This window comes from Mobula hypostoma, chromosome 9 (genome assembly GCF_963921235.1).
Source record: "Mobula hypostoma chromosome 9, sMobHyp1.1, whole genome shotgun sequence".
Lineage (NCBI taxonomy): Eukaryota > Metazoa > Chordata > Chondrichthyes > Myliobatiformes > Myliobatidae > Mobula > Mobula hypostoma.
The window spans coordinates 123,360,999-123,382,798 of NC_086105.1; the positions used below are offsets into that span (position 1 = coordinate 123,360,999).

The window sequence follows — 21,800 nt, forward strand, 5'->3', positions numbered from 1 at the left end:
GTGATATGGTGTAGATTTTAAAGGCCACATATGAACAGGATGATTTCAAATGTGAATACTGTAGAATGTTGTCATTAGGCTCATATATTAAATACCACTCTTAGCAATCCTGCCAATCCATTTCATTTTGTCCCTGTAATTTGTCCTCTTGCACTTGTCTATTAAATATTTATGCGCACACGCACACACCCCGGACCACTTGAGTAGTCAGTTAATTTCCAAGGGAGTAAACCAGAGATCTGAAGGAAAATGGTGTGTCGGAGTTGCGTGTTAGCTGCACTACCTGTTGTAATGTTATGCCCAAAATGCTTACTATATTGGGCAGCTTGATGGTTCTGAAGATCATTTAAACCTGTGGACCAAGTAGGGGTTATTGAAAGTTTTGCATTCATTACCTGGCAGATGGATTGAATATTTTGCATCAATCTTTAACTTGAGAATGCAAGGAATACCCATAAAGTAGCTGTAATTTCAAATTTGGAACTGAGGAGCTATTGAGGAAAATTGTAATGGCTACAGCAGAGGTGTTGTGCCAATTGTTGGATCAATAGTATTGCAGGTTTGGTAATTTGGGTCTTTTTTTTAATAAAGTAACTGAGATACTGTGGTTAATGCATTGTGGTATAATTTTTCAAAATTACCTAGATTTGAGGATGGTTCTATTAGGTTGGAAATAGTAAATGTAACTCCTTTATTCAAAAACGAAAGTCGACACAATATAGACCATTAAACAGCATCCATCATTGAGTCATTGATAGAAACTATTATTTAAAATGTTAATAGATGTGTACTTTAAGGCAGATTGTAATTCATGAAAGGGAAATTGTTTAACTAATTTATTAGTTCTTTGAAGAAGTAATTTGCTGTGAATAACGGAGAATAGGTGGACATACTGTACTTAGATTTCCAGAAAGCATTTGAAAGTGTTTATTGCAGAAAGTAATAGGTCATAGTGTAAGAAGTGATAGAAGATGGGCAGGCTAACAGAAACTGAGTAAGCATAAATGGGTCTTTTTCTGGTTGGCACAGTGTAATAAGGGATCATTGCTGAGGCTCTGGTTTTTTGCATGCATATAAGTGACTCGCATAAAAATTGATGTTAGGCTGCTAAGCCTGCTGATGACACAAATGAGGAAGTTGGTTATCAAGAAAAAAAGAATTTGGATCATCAAATTTAGCTGATCTGTAAAGATTGGAAATGGTCTTTGAATATTGAGTTGAGGTTGCAGTCAGATCATTTGTGATGATAAGACATACAAGCAAGATTAGGCCATTCGATCCTTCACGTCTGGTTCACCATTTGATCCTGACTGGTTTATTATCCATCTCAACCCCATTCTCCTGCCTTCTCCCTGTTACCTTTGATGCCCTTACTAATCAAAAACCTATGACTTGGTCTCCAGAGCCATCTGTGGCAATGAATTCACCGCCCTTTGGCTAAACAAATTCCTCCTCATCACTATTCTAAACAGATGTCCTTGTATGCTGAAGCTGTATCCTCTACCATCGGTCTAGTCGTACTATACAGGAGCTTGGGCCATATATTGTTTTTCTTTTTTTTTCCTGAAATCATAACCATTTGTGCCATGCGCAGTGTGCTGTTGGTAGTGCGGTTTGCACTATGGCCCCAGAGGAACACTGTCTCACTGGCTATATTCATGTATCAGTTGAATGATAATTAAACTTGAACTTGGTCCTAGACTCCCCCACTATAGGAAATATCTTCTCCCTGGCTGCTCGATCTAGGCCTTTCAATATTCAATTGGTTTCAATTAGATCCTACCTCGTTATTTTAAACACCAGCGTAATCTGGCCCAGAGCCATCAAACACATATCATACATTAACCCGTTCATTCCTTTGATCGCTCTAGTGAACCTTCTCTGGAGCCTGTCCGATGCCAGCACACTCTTCCTTGGATAAGGGTCCAAAATTGCTCACAATACTCCATATGTAGACTGACTATTGCCTTACTTGTATTACTTACATATTGACTCAGCATTACTTCCTTATTTCAGTGTTACAATTTAATTTAATTTATGTGTTTGATTATGAATATGGGGTACTGTGATTGTAAGTGTGACTTAAGTATAATGTATTTGGTACTATTCTATCTTTTTTGATTTATACTGTATATCATGTACTCTTCTATGTGGAAATTAATAAAAATATTGAAATAGCATTACTTCCTTGCTTTATATTCTAGTTCTCCTGAATATACTAAATGAGTCAATTTGGCAACCAAATGAGAGGTTGCATGGCTTCTTGCGCTCCTTGGATATACTTCTCCATTGGATATTTACAGTGGTTTTACTTTAAAATGACCAAGTTCAAAATTAGTTGTAAAAAAAACTTAATTGCAAGGCAGTATTATAACCACTACTGTGCCTGTTCACACATTTTTATTGTTTTTGACACTTTAGGATTGACATTGCTACAGCCGATCAAGACAATTTAAAGTATCCTTTGGCCAGGGATCGGGGCAATTCTGCCTCATACGGATTGCATTCTACCAGTTCTGCCAGTGTGTCTCGACATAGACATGATGACATTCGAATCCTTGCTGGATTTCAAAATGAAGAAGGGGGTAAGGCCAGCTTAAAGCTTCAGCTGTTTTCCACTCTATGCCTATATTACAATATTTTTTGTGTAAGTTAAGGTTTTTTTTCTCCAAGTACATTGTGATGTTTCTATTAAGTACATTTTTAAGTTATTTAGTGAATGCACAGATTAATTTCATGGAACTTGACCTTTAAAGAAAAATAATCTGCTGCACTTTCAAATTGACGTACTGTGAAATGAGAATAGTGTATTGAAAATCTGAACAAAAAAGCAAAGTAATTCAAACTTTTGTAACAGGAAATAATGCTTCTCCTAATTTGAAGCAGCAGAGAATTGGCTGCAAGAGTTAGTTGGGAGAGAAAACTTTCCTACCTTTTGCAATAGGGGTCATTTTGGATTGTAGATTGTTTCCTTGTGTGCATTTGTAGGTTTTAAATGAGCAAGTTTGACCGTGGGAATTTACATATTTTCATTATGCAATGTCAACTGGCATCAAGGAACGTGTGTTTTCATAGGAATTGATACTTGAGGCATTTTTTTTACTAAAGAGCATGATACCCATGAGATTTTGACACATTAAGCAATAAAAGTATCTTGTAATTCATGGTCTCCAGAGATGAGAGGGGGATTTCCTAAGATTAATATTAACCAGGGCGTGCTCCTTTTAATTCTTACAAATCTATGCTCCCACTTGTCTTGCCACCTTTTTTTTTAATTCAATCATCCTCCTTAATTTTTAGGTACTGATTTTTGATTTTTATAATTTGAGAGATATTTTGGACTTCATTTTACATTAAAGATGTAGATATAAACTAACAATATTTTCTCCATATAATTTATGCTCTGAAACTTGGTGTTCCCTTGACGTCAAGTGGCTGAAGTGAAGTTAATGTGGAGAATTATCTGCATTGAAATGATTGCCTTTGTGCTAGCTTCTAAACTTTCTTTTCACAAAAAGCACTCTCGGGGTAGGCAATGATTTATTTAGAAGCAAACCTATGGGTAATAATGAAGACAGCATTCATTTGTAGGTTTTCATTCAGACCACAAAAGATAATGAGAGTTTATAGACAGAAGCAGCAGTCTTAACATTAATTGGAATGAATCAAACGGAACTAGAGTTCACATCACCTGTGCTATACTGTACTCTGGAGTTGTTATCCATTGTATTTACAATAGGTGTAGTATATTCCTCCACCACTTGCTTACAGTAATATTTATCCAGAAATCATGGATACAAACAGATACCAATCCTTAATATTTACGGCATCAGCATTGCCATGACCAATTTTGTATGTATTTGAGAGAATGTCTTCTACACTGACATCATTGTCTCTTGCACACACTCACACTCTCCCTCTCTCACTCTTTGTTCAAGCAGAGAAATAGTTTGTGGAATACAGAGGTATCACAAACCCCAACCCTCTTTCTCCCACCTCCAAGTTACTATACTAAGTAGTTTCTTGTGCACAAATAATAGTTTATTTAAGTGTGAAGACTTTGAGGCTACCTCTCCCAAGTGTTGTATGTCAGCTACTGCAGTTTCAAATTTTAATTTATTGGGAAATTGTTTATATTTCTATGAACGGTGTTGACCTCATTAAAAAAAAAATCAAACTTAACCACCTATGTTGCCACTGTTGTCACTTTCATAGATTTATGGACTTCTACCCCATGGTCACTCTGTACATTAATACTTCCTTGGGTGCTACCAGTCATTGTATTCAACTGTTATTTGCCTTCCCAAAACGTATCACTTTGCACCTGGGACAAAACTCTACTCAATTTTCCATCTGATCTTTTCCTGCTGTAGTCTGGGACAACTTCAGTCACTATCCCCAATGGCAGTTTTGTCATCTGCAAGCTTACTTATACCCCTAATTCTTGACTAAGTTGTTAATGTATGCCACAAACATAAAGGCCTGGAACCAATTTTTTTAGTACTTTCAGTAATTTCAGACTTCCAATCAGATAAGAAACCGTCCATCACCATCCTGTACCTCCTATCACCAAGCCACTTTTGGAATCCAATTTGCTAGCTTGCCCTATATCCCATGGTCTCCAAACTCTTGACCAGCCTACCATGTGGTACTTTGTCAAAGGCCTTAACATCCATGGAGGCTATGTCTGCTATCCACAGTCTCCAGACTTGGTTACCTCCTCAGAATTGAATCAGTTTTGTTGCAGAATGTTTCCAGGATTATAGACTTAAGCAAATTGACTCTGATATTAAATCACTTGTTTTGTGCATCTTTACTCAGAACATTGTAAATGTAATGCCAGATTATTGTATTATTTTCTATCTGGGGTGGAAGCTACGTTTTTCCCACTTCAGTAATGAAGGGCCACTGATGAAATAGCTACTCTGGTTTTATAGTTAACTGTTACTTTGGCAATGTCTACATGAGCAACAGAGTTGTACAATGATCTCTCCTGCCAATGTGAAAGAAATGTGTCCTTTCATTCAGAGGCAGAGTTTAAATTTGATTATTACCTTGCCTGTGTGCCCACATTCTTTAGTATGGGTTACAATATGCAACGTACTGGGTATTGCAGTATTAAGCTTAATTGTTTTGTTATGTTGTAATAGAAGATATGGTGAAGCAGCAATTCTTTTAAGGTGAGAACTATTAATCCCATTAGATACCCAAACTATTTCAAATGAAGCCTGAAACCATTGCTGGAATGTTGTTTCTGCTGAATGTTTACAGTAACCAACTGTTGAGATGAATAACCAGACTGCCACCTTCAGCTTAAGCCTGACGAAGGGTCTCGGCCTGAAACGTCGACTGCACCTCTTCCTAGAGACACTGCCTGGCCTGCTGCGTTCACCAGCAACTTTTATGTGTGTTGCTTGAATTTCCAGCATCTGCAGAATTCTTGTTGTTTCAGCTTAAGCCAAGTTGGTATAAGGAAGCAATGATGCGACATAGCCACACAGGCAGACACAAATTGCAAATCTCAGTTTTGAAGTTCTGCATAACATGTAAAAGCTTGCCATTTAAAGAACTCCGTACAACTTTTCTGCCTATTCCAGCTACACTGCTCAAAAAAATGTGTAGAACAGTATTTATAAAGAGAATTTCGGGTTAAGTGATTCCAATAAAATAATGCTGGAAAAGATGCTTTGGCTGCATTATGTTTGTGACATAACTAGACTACTATTTTATAAAATTCTAATCCAGGGGTCTGCATCGGATCTCGGGCAAAGATCTGATAATAAAAAGAATCATAACGTTGTTATTCAGTAACACACTGGTTTGGATATTGCTGACTGCAGGTTGTGCCAACTTCCACCATGAAGCATGATGTTCTTACCTGAATTACAACAGCATGCTTCGCAAATTGATCAGTACATGTCGGTCCTAAATGGTTCGATCCTGAGTGCAAACAGAGCCCTGCACACACAACTGCTTTACGTGGGCAAGCCAGATCACAACATTGGTAGAAGGGGGCATGATGTAGAGTCATGTTCTGCACAAATGTTGATGCTGTGCGTACTCAGATTAGGTAGGCAACATCAGTGGAAGGAGAAAGTTTGTGCTTCAAGTTTAAGACCCTCCATCAAATTTCTAACCTTTTCTGTTTATTGATTTTCCCCAGCTTCACTGTTAGTTACACTTTAAACTCTTAAATGATTGAAATATTTAAAGTTGAATTAATTGTGTTTGATTTGGCTGAGAGGATGCAATTTGAGATTAATTTTTATTATTTATGACATGAAGTGCCCTGCAGGTTATTTTTGTTTTGGATCTGTATTTTTTTATTTGTTGGAGAATCCCACACTTCACATGCTGCATATTCAGCACGAAACAATCTAACTTGGATTAATCCTGCCACCTTGTGTCAACTAAACCCTCCATCTCTGAAGAGCACAACATTTAAGCTATTTGTTAGGATTAGGACTGAATGTTTGCAGTCGATGTATGCATACTAGAAATATGGATCAGACTGAATTCATTTAAAACTCAGTGGGTTTTTATGCTGAGTAAATAATATACAAACTCAATGTCATCTGAAAAACTGTTTTCTTGTCGACCCAGTTCTACTATTTTTTTTCCTCTAATAATGTCAGCTGTCTTGCTTTTGTTCACCAGAACCTGGATTCAGGCTAGTTTATACTCTTTTCTAATAGTTTGTCACCAGCAGAACAAGCTGTGTTTTTAAATATGAATCCCTCCTGAAGTATAACAGCTTGCTTCTACCTTGGCTTTTTTAAGTTCCACTCATAAAAATAAACCTCATTTGCTTTTTTTTTTGCAGTAAGGCATTTTATGGAAGTAGCCCGAATTGATAATACATGCTTCTATTAAGTTTCTGTTTGGAACAATGGCAGATGCAGATCGAGGGGATGTTTAAAATAAGTTTGTAGGAGGATGGCAACCAGTGGGGGCTCAGATGATGGAGCAAAGTGCAAAATAAATTTATTAAAGTGTATGTATATGTCACCCATATACAATCTGAGATTCATTTTCTTGTGGGCATTCACAGAAAGTACAAGGAACACAATAGAAACAACCCAAGAAGGACAAACAACCAATGTGCAAAAGACAACAAACTCTGCAAATGTGAAAAGAGAGAAAAAGAATAGTAACTAAGCAATAAATACTGAGAACATGAGATAGTTCTTGAAAGTGAGTCCATAGTTTGTGGGAACAGTTCAGTGATGGGGTGAGTGAAGTTATCCCTCTGGTTCAAGAACCTGCTGGTTGAGGGGTTTATCCATGATGGCTTAGGCTGTATCCAGTACTTTTTGTAGGCTTTTCTGTACATTTGGTGTTTCCATACTAGGCCTTGATGCAACCAGTCAATACTCTTCACCTCACATCTATAAGAGTTTGTCAAAGTTTTAGATGACATATTGAATCTTCGCAAACTTCTAAGGAAGTAGAGGCGTTGCCATGTACTTTGTAATGGCACTTGCATGCTATGCTGGACCTGGGTCCTCTGAAATGATAACACTAAGGAATTTAAAGTTGCTGACCCTCTTCACCTCTGATCCTCCAATGAGGACTGGCTCTTGGACATCAGTTTTCTCTTCCTGAAGTCAGTAAGCAGCTCCCTTGTCTTGCTGACATTGGATGAGAATTGTTGTCATCAGTCAGCCAGATACCTAATCTACCTCCTATATGCTGCTTTGGCCAATGCCAGTGGTGTTGTCAGCAAACTTAAATCTGGCATTGAAGTTTTGCTTGGCCTCACAGTCATAAGTATAAAGCGAGTAGAGCAGGGAACTAATCATACAACCTTGAAGTGCACCAGTATTAATGGTGATTGTGGATGTTGCCAATCTGAACTGACTAGGGTCTGCAAGTGAGGAAATTGAGGATTCAGTTGCACAAGTAGGTATTGAGGCCGAGGTCTTGAAGCAAATTGATTTGTTTTGAGGGGTTAATAGTATTGAATGCAGAACTGTAGTAAGTGAAGAGTTAATGATTGCATCTGATGTGAACCTGTGGTGGTGAAAGGCAAATTAGAGTGGATCTAAGTCGCTTCTCAGGTAGCGACTGATATGTTTGGTCACCAACCTCTCAGAACACTTCGTTTCTGTGGATATAAATGCTGCTGGATGATAATCTTGAGGGAGGTTTCAATGTTCTTCTTGGGCACTGGTGTGATTGAAGCCTGCTTGAAGGAGATGGGCACCTCAGGCTGCCAAAGCATGAGGTTTAAAAATACAGTGAAAACTTCTGCCAGTTGATCACAGGTTTTTAGTCCAGGTATCCCTTCTGGACTAGATGCTTTACATGGGTTCACCCTTCTGAAGTATCACAGGGTCATCAATGCTGTGAGAATTCCTGAAGGTACTTCTGTGTTTTGATGGTCAAAATAAGCATAAAAGGCATTGACAACACACACAAAATGCTGGCGGAACGCAGCAGGCCAGGCAGCACCTATAGGAAGAAGTACAGTCAACGTTTTGGGCTGAGACACTTCGTCAGGACTAACTGAAAGAAGAGATAGGAAGAGATTTGAAAGGCATTGAATTCATCTGAGAGTGAAACCTTATGGTCACTTATGTCACTTGGTTTCACTTCGAGGGAAGTGATAGCATTCAAGCCCTGCCACAGCCGTTGAGCATCTTTCAGTGATTCAAATTTAGTCTGGAATTGCAGATGAGTTGGCTTTCCGGATTTCATACCTGGACCTCTTATATTTTACTTGGTCACCAGACCTGAACGTCACTAAGCTGACCCTCAGCAGATTGCAGTTCCCTTAGTTTATCCGGGGCTTCTGAGTGATTTTTGTGGGGACGCACTGATCTATGATTGCTTTTTTTTATATCTACATGAAGTCCATGACAACTGTGGTGTATCACCAGCTCGAAGCAATTCTTTAGCCTCTGCCAGGATGCAGGTAAGAGAACAGTCAAGTGATCAGATTTCCCAAAGTGCAGTCTAGGGATTGAATGGTATGCATTCCCTATGGTTGTGTAACAGTACTCTGGTGTGTTGGGACCACTGGTGTTGCAGTTGGTATATTGATGATAAAGAGGGAGAGACTTCTTCAAATAAGCCTGATTGAAATCCCCGACAGTGATTTGAAAACTGTCGAGATCAGCTGTTTCTTGTTTGTTGATGGCAGCATACAGTATTTTGAGTGCTTGCTTAACATCGGCCTTTGGCAGTATGCACACTGCAGTCAGGATCATGAAGAGAAACTCTCTTAGTAAATAGAACGGTTAGCACTTAATCATTAGATGTTCCATGTCAGGGGAGCAAGAGTGAGACAAGACATTTATCATGAAACACAGACCCCCATCTTTTGCCTTCTCAGTTGGTGTAAAGGTAGATGCAATATGTAAGAGACTGAGGAAGGACAAGCAATGGATAGAGCATAAATGTAATCAGTTGCATAGGTTGAAAAATGTTTAATGTAAGAAGTGTCAGGAACAAAGGTGAAGAACTTTGAAAATAAATCAGTGCATGACCTTTACAGAGACTTGGCTGCTACAAGGGCAGGAATGGCTGCTGGATTTTCTGGGGTCAGAAGGGACAGGGAGGGAGGGAATTGAAGTGGGGGAGAAACTTCTAATGAGGGAAAATATCACAGCTACATAAAGGGAGAGCGACACGAGGGATCTGTCGTGCAGGTCTACTGAGACTGTGCAGGTAACAGAACCAAGAATGGAGCAATCGTGCTTTTGCAAGTTTCATAGGCCCCCAATAGTAACAGAGACGCTTAGGAGCAGGTTGGTAGGCAAATTTTAGAAAGATACAAAATTAACAGGGAGAAGTCGTAGGAGAAATCACCTTCCCTCATTTTGATTGGTACCTCTAGTGCAAGAGGAGTAGAAGGGGCAGAATTTGTTGGGTATGCCAAGGAAAGTGTTGTGATAATATGTGTACGGGCCAACTAGAGGAGAGGCCATACTGGGTCTAGACCTGGCAATGAACCTGGTCAGATGACAACTCTTGATGGGTGAGGATTTCAGGAGTGATCACAGCTCCATGACCTTTAGCTGGCCTTGGACAAGAATAGGAGCAGACAGTATGGGAAAGTATTTCATGGGGGAGGGCTGATTACAATGGTATTAAGCAGATACTTGAAAGCATAAATTGAGAACAGAAGTTCTCAAGGAAATGTACATTGAAAATCTGAAGGTTTTTTAGGGAGCACTTCCATAGGGTTCTAGATAGGATTGTCCTTTCAGGCAGGGAAAGGATGGTAAGATGAAAGAATCATGGTTGACAAGAGAAATGGAGCATTTAGTCAAGGAAGAAGGAAGCATACTTAAGGTTTAGGAAACAAGATCAGCTAAGGTAATTAAGAAGGAGCTTAAGGGATTTTAACAGTGCTTGGAGAGGACTTGAAGGCTTAGGATTAGGGAAAGACTTCAGCTCGAGAGAGGCGTTGGCTCTGGGTAAACCTGTTAAAGTTCCCTTTTTATTCTCTCCCACTGTACCTAGTGTAGTAAATGGCTGTTGTGTGTTCATGTTGTGTGTTCATGTCAGGTGTTGTGTCCTGAGAGACTCAGTCTCCCAGGGAGCTACTTCTGCGTGAAGTGCATCCAGCTGCAGCTCCTTGATGACCATGCTAGGGGTCTGGAGCAGCAGCTGGATGACCTGCTTGTATGGGAGAGTGAGAAGATAATCGATCAGAGTAGTAGGGAAGTAGTCATCCTGAAGTTGCAGGAAGCAAGTAACTGGGTGACTGTCAGGAGAAATGGAAAAGTGAATAGGTAGTTAACACCGAGCACCCCTGTGGCCATTCCTCTCAATGAGCATAACACTTTGGATACTGTTGTGGGGTATGACCTTCAAGGGGAATGCCACAGAAACCAGACTGCTAGCACTGAGCATAGATCTGTGGTGCAGAAGGGAAAGAGGGAGAAGAGAGGAGCGGTAGTGATATGGGGACTCAATAGTCAGGAGAACAGGCAAGAGATTCTGTGGACGTGAACAGGACACCGGGATAGTATGTTGCCTCCCAGGTGCCAGAGTCAAGGATGTCTCGGATTGCGACATTTGGAAAGGGAAGGAGAGCAGCCAGATGTCTTGGTACGTATTGGTACCAATGACATGGGAAGGAAAAGCAAAGCGGTTCTGAAAAGAGAATTTAGAGAGCTAGGTGAAAAGTGGAGAGGCAGGACTTCTAGGGTAGTAATTTCTGAATTGCTGCCTGTGCCATGTGCCAGTGAGGGTATAGAAACTGGATGATTTGGCAGATAAATGCATGGTTGAGAAGCTGGTGCAGGGGTCAGGGCTTAAGGTTGTTGGATCATTGGGATCTATTCTGGGGGAGGTATGACCTGTAGAAAAGTGACAGGTTGCACCTGAACCCGAGGGGCACCAATATTCTCGTGGGAAGGTTTGTTAGAGCTGTTGGAGAGGGTTTAAAATAATTTGGCGGGGTGGGGGTGGGAAGTGGAGTGAAGGGACTCGAGATGGGACGGATAGTAAAAAAGCAAAGATAGCATGCAGTCAGACTGTCAGGAAGAGCAAGCATATGATAGGACAAAATTGCAACCAGCAGGGTGAGAATCAGTGCATTAGGGGTGCAGAATCAAAAGGGGTAGCAAATACAGTACTCAGTGTTGTATCTCAGTGCATGGAGTACAAGAAATAAGGTGGATGAACTTGTTGCACTATTGCAGATTTTTAGATGTTGTGGCCATAACTGAATTGTGGCTGAAGGATGGTTGTAGTTGGAGCTGAATGTCCAAGGTTAAATGTTATATCAGAGGGATAGGAAGGTAGACAGAGGGTGGCGTGGCTCTGCTGGTAAAGAATGGCATCAAATCATTAGAAAGATGTGACATAGGATCAGAAGATGTTGAATCTTTGTGGGCTGAGTGAAGAAACTGGAAGGGTAAAAGGACCCTGATGGCGGTTATATACAGGCCTCCCAACAGTAGCTGGGATGTGGGACCACAGATTACAACAAGAAATAGAAAAGATGTAACCAGAGGGCAATGTTATGCTAGTCATGGGAGATTTCAATGTGCAGGTCAATTGGGAAAATCAGGTTGGTAATGGATCTCAAGAGAGAGTTTGAATGCCTACAAGATGGTTTTTTAGAGCAGTTTGTTGTTGTGCCTACTAGCGGATCAGCTATACTGGATTGGGTGTTATTGATAAAATTTAAGGGAATGGGGGATTCTCAGATTCCTGTAAACAATGGATTAAGTACTGACTATGTCTGTAAATGCAGTGTGTTTGAATAACGTCTCACAGCTGCCTTCTTTGGAGCAAGATGAGAGTTAAAGTTCACCAAGATCCACATAAGATGTCTCTGGGTTTTTCACACCTTTTAATTTTGACAAAAAGCAGTTCCTGATGGAAATTAGACAGAATATTCCTTTCTTAAAGCATAAATTTGGTGGATGTTCTTATCTTTGTAATTAAGTTGTGGCTCCAGCAAACCAGGTAGGACATTCTTTTCTTTAATTAAGGTGGCTGGAGTGTCTAACAAATTGATTGTACTTTTGTATCAATAGTCCATTGACTTGACCACAATGGTTATCAAACTGATTGTTCTTTTGTATCGGTGGCCTTATAACTTCTGACAATTCTGACATCAGGCAGTGAACTTGTAGAACCGCCGGGGAGATGAGAAAGGGTCTCTCCCTGATGTCGGGTCCAAGTTCACTTGCCGGCTGAGCTCGAAGAAATAAACAGGTGAAAAGATAAGTAACGATCTTTTTGTGCTGTCATTATTTGATCCAGCAAAGTTACATTTACATTATGTAGTGAACTGGAAGTGATTAGGGAGCTTAAGGTAAAAGACCCTTAGGAGACAGTGATCATAATATGATTGAGTTCAACTTGAAGTTTGATAGGAAGAAAGTAAAATGACATAGCAGTGTTTCAATGGAGTAAAAGAAAGTGCAGTGGTATGAGAGAGGAGTTGGCCAAGTAAATTCGAGGAGCTGCTGGCGGGATTGACAGCAGAGCAGCAATGGTGAGAGTTTCTGGGGGGAAAATGAGGAAGATGCAGAATAGATGTATTCCAAAAACAAATTTTCAAATGGTAAAATAGTACAACTGTAGCTGACAAAGGAAGTCAAAGCTAACATAAAAGCAAAAGAGAGGGCATACAACAAAGCAAATATTAGTGGAAGACAGAGGATTGGGAAGCTTTCAAAACCCAACAGAGAGCAACTAAAAGAATCATTAGGAGAGAAAAGATTAAATATGAAAGCAAGCTAGCAAACAAAATTAAAGTGGATAGTAAAAACTTTTTCAAGTATGTTTTTAAAAAATAAGAAAGATGAGAGTGGATACAGGACCGCTAGAAAATGAGCCCAGAGAAATAACAACAGGGGACAAGGAGATGGCAGATGAACTAAATGAGTATTTTGCGTCAGTCTTCACTGTGGAAGACACTGGCAGTGTGCCAGACGTTGAAAGGTGTGAGGGCAGAGAAGAAAGTGCAGTTACTATTACAAGGGAAAGGGTATTCTAAAAGCTGAAAGACCTAAGGGTATATAAATTATCAGGACCAGATGAACTGTACCCTAGGGTTCTGAAAGAGCTAACTGTAAAGATTGTGGCAGGATTGGACTCTGGCATAGTGCCAGAGGACTGGAAGATTATGACCAGCAGAGAGGAAATTATAGACCAGTTAGCCTGATCTCAGTGGTTGGGAAGATATTTGGAGCCAATTGTTAAGGATGAGGTTATGGAGTACTTGGAGACACAGGACAAGATGGGACAAAGTCAGCATGGTTTCCTTTAAGGGAAAATCTTGCCTGACGAACCTCTTGGAATTTTTTTTGAAGAGATTACTAGTAGAATAGATGAAGGGGATACAGTGGATGTTGTATATTTGGACTCTCAGAAGGCCTCTGACAAGGTGCCACACATGAGGCCACTTACCAAGTTGAGTCCCATGTATTACAGGAAAGTTACTGGCATGGTTAGAGCATTGGCTGATTGGTATGAGGCAGTAAGTGGGAATAAAATGATACTTTTCTGTTTGGCTGCCAGTGACTAGTGTTCCACAGGGGTCTGTGTTGGGACTGCCTCTGTTTATGCTGTTTATCAATGATTTAGATAATGAATAGATGGCTCTGTTGCCAAGTTTGTAGATGATACAAAGCTTGAAGGGGCGAGTAGTGTTGAGGAAACAGGCTGCAGAAGAACTAAGACAGAATGGGCTAGAAAGTGACAAATGAAGTACAATGTTGAAAAATGCATGGTCATGCACTTTGGTAGAGGAAATAAATGTGCAGACTATTTTCTAAATGGGGAGGAAATCCAAAAATCTGAGATGCAAAGGGACTTGGGAGACCTTGTACAGAACACCCTAAAGGTTAACTTGCAGGTAGAGTCGGTGGTGAGGAAGGCAAATGCAATGGAATGGCAGATCAGGCTCAATGGGCCAAATAGCTTAATTCTACACCCATGTCTTATGGTAGAACCCTAAGTTGTTCTACAAGTATATGAATAGGAGGATGGCTAGAGTGAGGACAGAACTGATCAGGGAAGAAAGAAGAAGCATACCTGGAGTCAGAGGAGTTTGGGGAGGTCATTAAATATTTTGCTTCAGTGAGGGGGATCTTGATAAATGTGAGGTCAGTGAGGAATAGTTTAATGTGCTGGAACAGATCAAGGTTAAGAAAGAGGATGTCTTGGAGCTTTTTTAAAAAAAAAGTTAGGATAGGTAAGTCTCCGGGGCTGGATAGAAGTTACTATGGGAGTGAAGGAGGAGATTTATATCACCAGCAATGATCTTTGCATCCTCGGCCACTGGCGTAGTACTAGAAGATGTACTAGAGGGTGTCAAATGTTTTCCCTTTCTTCAGGAAAGATAATAAGGAATTATAGACGAGTGAGCCTTGTGTCAGTAGTGGGCAAACTAATGGAGGGGATTCTTAGAGACAGGATTTGTGAGCATTTGGAGGAGGACAGGCTGATTAGCGATAGCATAGTTTTGAGTGAGGCAGATTGGAAATCACGAGCTTGATTTACTTTGAGGTTACAAATTGAAGATAGGGCAGTAAATGTGTATATGGAATTCAGTAAGGCATTCAACAAGCTTTCCATTGGTAGGTCAGAAAATCAGGAGGCATGGGAGCAGGGAAACTTTGCATGTATGTAGAATTAGCTTGTCCATGGAAGACAGAGGACATGGAGTGTATTCTGCCTGGAGGTCTGTGACTAGAGGGGTTCCACAGGGATTTATTCTGGGACCCCTGCTCTTTGTAATTTTTATAAATAATTTGGATGTTGAAGTTGAAGGGTGGGTTAGTAAGTTTGATAACGAGGGTTGATAATGTTGATGGTGTAGAAGCTCGTCATTGAGTACAATGGGGCATTGATGGGATGTACAGATGGGCTGAGAGATGGTGGGTGGAATTGAAGCTGGAATTCAACCTTGCCAAGTGTGAAGTAATACAAAGTTGAATTTGTATTGCCAGGATTTTTGACAGTGTGGAGGAAAGAAGCATCTTGTGGTCTGCATCCACAGATCCCTTCAAGTTGCCACACAAGTTGATAGGGTTGTTAAGAAGGCATATGGTGTGTTGGCCTCCATTAGTTGGGTGATTGAGTTCAAGAGCCACAATGTTGCAGCTCTATAAAACTATTTAGACCTCACTTGGAGTATTGTGTTCAGACCAGTCACCTCATTATTAGAAGGATGTGGAAGCTTTAGGGGAGGATGCAGAGGAGATTTACCAGGATGCTGCCTGGATTAGAACATGTCTAATGAGGAAAGGATGGGTGTGCTAAGGGTTTTCTTTATGGAGTGAAGGAGGATGAGAGGCAACTTGATAGGTGCGTAAGATAAAGGGCATAGATAGAGTGGACAGCCAGCGCCTTTTTAAATTTAACACAGTGCTAAGTGCACAGAACACACTTCTGAGGAAGAGAGTAGAAGCTGATACATTAGGGACATTTAAGACATTCATGTGCATAGGCACATGGATAAAAGAAAACTGGAGTGCAATGTGGGAAAGAAGGGTTAGATTGATCCTGGATTGGGTTAAAATAATGGCATTACATTGCAGCCTGTACTGTGCTGTACTGTAAGTTCCAATACTTTCAATTCAAGAGATAACAATATTTGTCTTGAAAGCCTGAAAGAGGAATTAAAAATCTGGTATTTTTAAAAATTGTTTATAGCAGAATCTTCTTTGTTAAGAATAGTTTCTTTTAGAAAACAACTTTACAGGTGGTTAACAGTTCCTGGTGCCAGCAATGAGTATTCGTTTCATAGGGAAAAAACATTATTCCTATGCGTGCAGATATACTTTTCTGTCCCAGAATGTAGTGGGATTGATTTACAAGCCGTAACATTAATGTTCAATTGAATAATCTTGGAGTGCTGTATTGTACATCTCAATTTGGCACAACTATAATTTTAATGGTAAAAATCAGTAGAAAGAAGGTTGCTGCATTTTTTTTCTTATCTGAGCCAATATGATTTTTTTTTACAGGCAGATACGATGTCAATGGAGGACTTGGTGAAAATGCTTATGGTCGGAAGTCGCTGGGGCAAGAGCTGAGGGTTAACAATGTGACCACTGATGTAAGCAGCATTCAGCATGGGAGTCGTGCTTTAGCCACAAAGGAGATGAGGAAATCACAGGGTAAGCAATTTTAAGAACCTGGATATCCAGATAAACGTTAATTTTGCCTAGAAAGGTATTCTGTAAAGCATCCTTAGTGCTGCAGAAATTTAAAAGCTGAAGGGTTTTGACCTGAAACATCTGTTTCCGTCCACGATGTTAACTGACACACCGAATTCCTCCAGCATTTTTGGTGTTGCAAGGAGAATTGGAGTTAATGTTCATGTCCTTTGTCGGAACTAGGAAATAGAGTAAGCAAGTTAGATCTCAGTAGCAGAGATTAAGAGGATTGAGCAAACAAAAGGATAATCTTTTGAGTAAATTTAGCAGTTTGAATCAGATCATATCTGGACCAACTATTATATTCCAAGGACTAGTTTTGTAGAGTGGAACATTGATTCCTTTCTATATAGAAGACTTTCAGGGTGATCGGTTTGAAAATGGAACCACTAGAAGAGGTGGGTGAGTCTAAAAAAGCATGGACATAACTTAAAAAATGGAACAAGGCTATTCAGGGGTGATGCCCGATGGCATTTATTTACATAAAGAATAGAAATCATGTCACCAGCCTCATTAAAAGGAATTTAAATTGATACATTTTCTTTAATTGTGTTAAATTTAATTGGGGATGGTGGGGAAACACTGGGGTTGAAAGCACAGAACCGCCATGATCTAAATGGTAGAATTGGATAGAGACTAATCCGTTATCTTCACTTCATTTCGTTTTATTCAATTTTTTCTTAAAATATTTTTTTTCTCAGAACGATCTTTATCTTATTCTGATGAGTCTCGACTGTCCAATCTTTTGCGGAGGATTTCCCGTGAAGATGACAGAGAGCGTCGGCTGGCTACAATAAAGCAATTGAGAGAGTTTATTCAGCAGCCAGAAAACAAAGTGGTGAGTTGGAAAGGAGAAAAATATTTTTTGGCATCATGAAAGAAATCAAGTTTTTCTTTACAATGAAAGGCCAACACAGAATGCTAACATTTTGAGAGTTGCTACAGGATCTTGTAATCATTTACAGCATTTTCTATTTTGTTGAATAGCTCAGGTATGTATTGATGGTAGGTTTGTAAATATGGGTAATTGAAATAACCCTTCATATTTGAGTAATTGGAGTTTTTTTTGGCAGGTTCTTATTAAGCAGTTAGACAATGCCCTGAGTGCAATACAGGATGTGCTCAATGAGAGGTATGTAAATACAAAACTCTGAAGCATTTTAACGTTTGTATTGCAAATTTTTAGGCGAACAAATATAATTTATAGATGATTCTTGCCATAGAATCATGGTGCATCAAATGACCTTTTGCTTACCATGACCATGTGGACCATGCTAGTCCTTCCACACTAATTCTGTATGCGCACATTAGGATTATATACTTCTCTGCCTCCCCTATTGAATATTTGTCCAAGTGCCTCAATATTGTATCTCACCACCTCTTATTGAGGGTTGGTCTTATTGCACTTTTCCAGATTCCCTTAAAACTTCTCACACTTGCTTCAAACCAATGTTTTTATACCCTTACTGTAGGGGGGGGAGAGAAAAGATTTTGACCGACTTTATCCTATTAATGTACCCTCTTAATTTCAACCTGCTGTCCCTTTTTCTCAAAGGAGAAATAGACCAGCGTATTGATTCTTTCCCAATAACTGAAGTCCTCATTCTAGTGAATCTCCTCAGCATTCTCTTCAGTCCAATCACATAGTTCTTGCAGAGTTGTGACCACACTTGCACTCAAAACTCAGTGTTTTGAAATATGTAAGATAATGTCCCAACTTTTATAAACACAAAATACTCTGCAGATGCTGGGGTCAAAGCAACACGCTGGAGGAACTCAGCAGGTCGGATGCAGCCCGACCTGCTGAGTTCCTCCAGCGTGTTGCCCAACTTTTATGTTATTTGCTCTGACCTATAAAGGAAGTATGCCATATGCCACCTTTACTTTGTATTAAAGTTTATCTCAGAGTTAGTCTTAAAATTGTTTGCTTTGAATTTATCAGATGGATTTTTGGTTTCCTATAACTTGTTTAGTGCAGGATATGTGTGCTGATGTGAGAGAAGACTGAACTGAAAGTGATGCAAATATTAGTTTTATGTAAAATTTTGATGCTCTGAATCAGGTAAGTATCTTCAATTGATCAATTAAATGATGAGCGCTGAATAAGTTCACTTTTTTTCTTTTTGCACTACCTATTTAATTGTATATATTGCTTGTATTTTATAGTTTTTATTATTATATATTTTGGGCAGATGGGGCTTGTTGGCTGTAGTTGGCAGCTCATCTAGGAGAAGGAAAACTCCAATCTCAAACCTCCGCTGCCTTGTGGCTATACACACTCATGGGGAGGGCTTGGGGAGTAAACCCCTAAGGCAGTCCTACATTGAGTTCAATGCTGACTGGCAATTCTTGCAATGCTGCTGGTTTCAAGCTGTATCGGTCTCTGCCATTCCTTTGGATTCATCCGTTGCGTGGAAAGGGAAAGCTTGCCACATGGACAGTAGCTTGCTCTCCATATCGTACTGCTCAAACTTGTGTATCTAGATGATTAGGATGCAATATCCATGGTCAATTCTGACCGATGGAGGCCCTCACCTCACCATATATTTCAATGTTCTGCAAAACAACAAATTTTACAACACATGCCATTGATATTAAACCTGATTCTGAAGTTTTGATCTTATTTTTTTATTTCTGCATTGCTTCACAGCATAGCATCTGAAATTGGGACCTTAAACTATATCATTTATTGCTGTATATTTTTATCCAACAAAAAATTCTATCTTTGTATAATTTGTGGAGTATAATGGGTAGACCCTCAATAAATGATTAAAACTTTCTTCATGGGAAAAAAAAGGATACAAACTAAATTGTGAATTGTTTGAATGTTTATTTCCTGTTTGGAAAGTGCAGGAGAATTCATAGGCTAAGTTGCTGTTGTGCAAATCTGTCATAATTAAGAACATTGTCAATTCCGCATCTCTCAAATGGGAAAATTATTCTAGTTTGTTAATTTATATTAAGTGGTTAAAAACAATCGTTTATAGATAGCTGCTACTGGCATACTGTATCAATGTCTGATTTATTAATTCATTTATACATAGGGTATTAATATTCTTTAACTTGTCACTAACAGTAGTAAGCTACTCCATGAACTACGACAAGAAGGAGCTTGTTGCCTTGGCTTGCTGTGTGTATCTTTAAGTTATGAGGCTGAGAAGATCTTTAAGTGGATTTTTAGCAAGTTTAGTTCTTCCACCAAAGATGAGGTAAAACTTCTATACTTGTGTGCTACCTACAAAGCACTGGAAACTGCAGGGGAAAAGAAGGCATTTTCATCTGTAATGCAGGTTAGCTTTTCATTTTAAAATTTAATTTGTATATAGTGCTAAATTCTTTGAAACGTTCACTTTATTGTAAAAACTAATTTCTGATCATGTACTATCTTTGTTTTTGATGTTTCGCATTGGGGAAGTGTGTTCAGAGATGTAACGGGTTATTGCAATAATTGAATTTTACAAAGAATTGAGTGTCATGTTCACTGAAAACTTACTGTACACTAGAATTTCCAAAAAGCATGGAAAGTGGAAATGTATCATCTTTAGTTCCAAATGTACTTGTGATATAAAATAGCATTTATTTCAGTTGAAATTAAATAAGCTTTTTTTCCCCCCTAGTTGGTGATGATTAGCCTACAGACTGTTCTGGAAAATGTGGATACACCGGAGCTACTGTGCCAGTGTGTGAAATGTATTTTATTAGTGGCACGTTGTTATCCCCATATATTTAGTACCAACTTTAGGGTAAGGATAATAAAATAAATTACTTTTAAATATTCTGGCAAGTTTAGCTACAAATTAATAATGATGCTTTTGAATTTAAAAGGACACTGTAGATATACTCGTTGGTTGGCATATAGATCACACTCAGAAGCAATCCCTTACACAGCAGGTATCAGGTAAGTTAATTTTATTTACTAAAGTAGTTCATTATTGGATTATTACCTTATCAACTTTTTTATGAAGAGAATAACTTTGCTAAAAATGCTAGTTTCAAGATGGGTTTGATAAGATAAAGTCCATAATTGTGTAACCTGTATTTTTTTTAAAAAATAAGAAAAATAAAACATTCAGTTCAAGTTAATCAATTGTATTTCATTTCAGTTATGTACTGGAATTGTTAGCGTTAAGAAAATTTTAAGGTGTTTTATTCATCCCAAAGGTTGGCTGCAGTGCTTGGAACAATTCTGGGTCGCTGATCTTGGATTTTCTACTACCCTTCTTGGACAGTTTTTGGAAGATATGGAAGCTTATGCTGAGGTAGAGTGGACATGTATAAATTTAAAGTGTGAAAATGAGATTTGTGGGAGGTCATGTCTTATGAACCTTTGGGAGTTTTTTTCAGAAGTAACTTATGGGACATATGAAGATTTGGCAGTGGATGTTGACTTATGGGCTTTATTTACTAATAAATAAGTAAAGATGTGATTGGTAGGTGGGAAGCCTTCAAAGGGGAAATTTTGAGAGTGCAGAGTTTGTATGTTCCTGTCAGGATTAAAGGCAAATTGAATAGGAATAAGGAACCTTGGTTCTCAAGGGATATTGCAACTCTGATAAAGAAGAAGAGGGAGTTGTATGAAATGTATAGGAAACAGGGGGTAAATCAGGTGCTTGAGGAGTATAAGAAGTGCAAGAAAATACTTAAGGAAGAAATCAAGAGGGCTAAAAGAAGACATGAGGTTACCTTGGCAGTCAAAGTGAAGGATAATCCAAAGAGCTTTTACAAGTATATTAAGAGCAAAAGGATTGTAAGGGATAAAATTGGTCCTCTTGAAGATCAGAGTGGTCGGCTTTGTGCGGAACCAAAGGAAATGGGGGAGATCTTGAATAGGTTTTTTGCGTCTGTATTTACTAAGGAAGCTGGCATGAAATCTATGGAATTGAGGGAATCAAGTAGTGAGACCATGGAAACTGTACAGATTGAAAAGGAGGAGGTGCTTGCTGTCTTGAGGAAAATTAAAGTGGATAAATCCCCGGGACCTGACAGAGTGTTCCCTCGGACCTTGAAGGAGACTAGTGTTGAAATTGCAGGGGCCCTGGAAAAAATATTTAAAATATCGCTGTCTACGGGTGAAGTGCCGGAGGATTGGAGAGTGGCTCATGTTGTTCCGTTGTTTAAAAAAGGATCGAAAAGTAATCCGGGAAATTATAGGCCGGTGAGTTT

The 21,800-nt window shown here is 39.2% G+C and overlaps 1 protein-coding gene across 2 annotated transcripts in view; it reads left to right on the top strand.

Annotated features, from left to right (window-relative positions):
- Window positions 1-21,800, top strand: part of smg1 (SMG1 nonsense mediated mRNA decay associated PI3K related kinase) — a 142,716-nt gene that overhangs the window by 27,920 nt on the left and 92,996 nt on the right. For both annotated transcript variants that reach the window (XM_063059057.1, XM_063059059.1), the window contains exons 2-9: window positions 2,422-2,585; window positions 16,446-16,598; window positions 17,339-17,475; window positions 17,711-17,769; window positions 19,714-19,927; window positions 20,255-20,380; window positions 20,463-20,535; window positions 20,799-20,896. In XM_063059057.1, coding sequence (XP_062915127.1) covers window positions 2,422-2,585; window positions 16,446-16,598; window positions 17,339-17,475; window positions 17,711-17,769; window positions 19,714-19,927; window positions 20,255-20,380; window positions 20,463-20,535; window positions 20,799-20,896 — 1,024 coding nt within the window. The remainder of the gene's footprint in view (window positions 1-2,421; window positions 2,586-16,445; window positions 16,599-17,338; window positions 17,476-17,710; window positions 17,770-19,713; window positions 19,928-20,254; window positions 20,381-20,462; window positions 20,536-20,798; window positions 20,897-21,800) is intronic.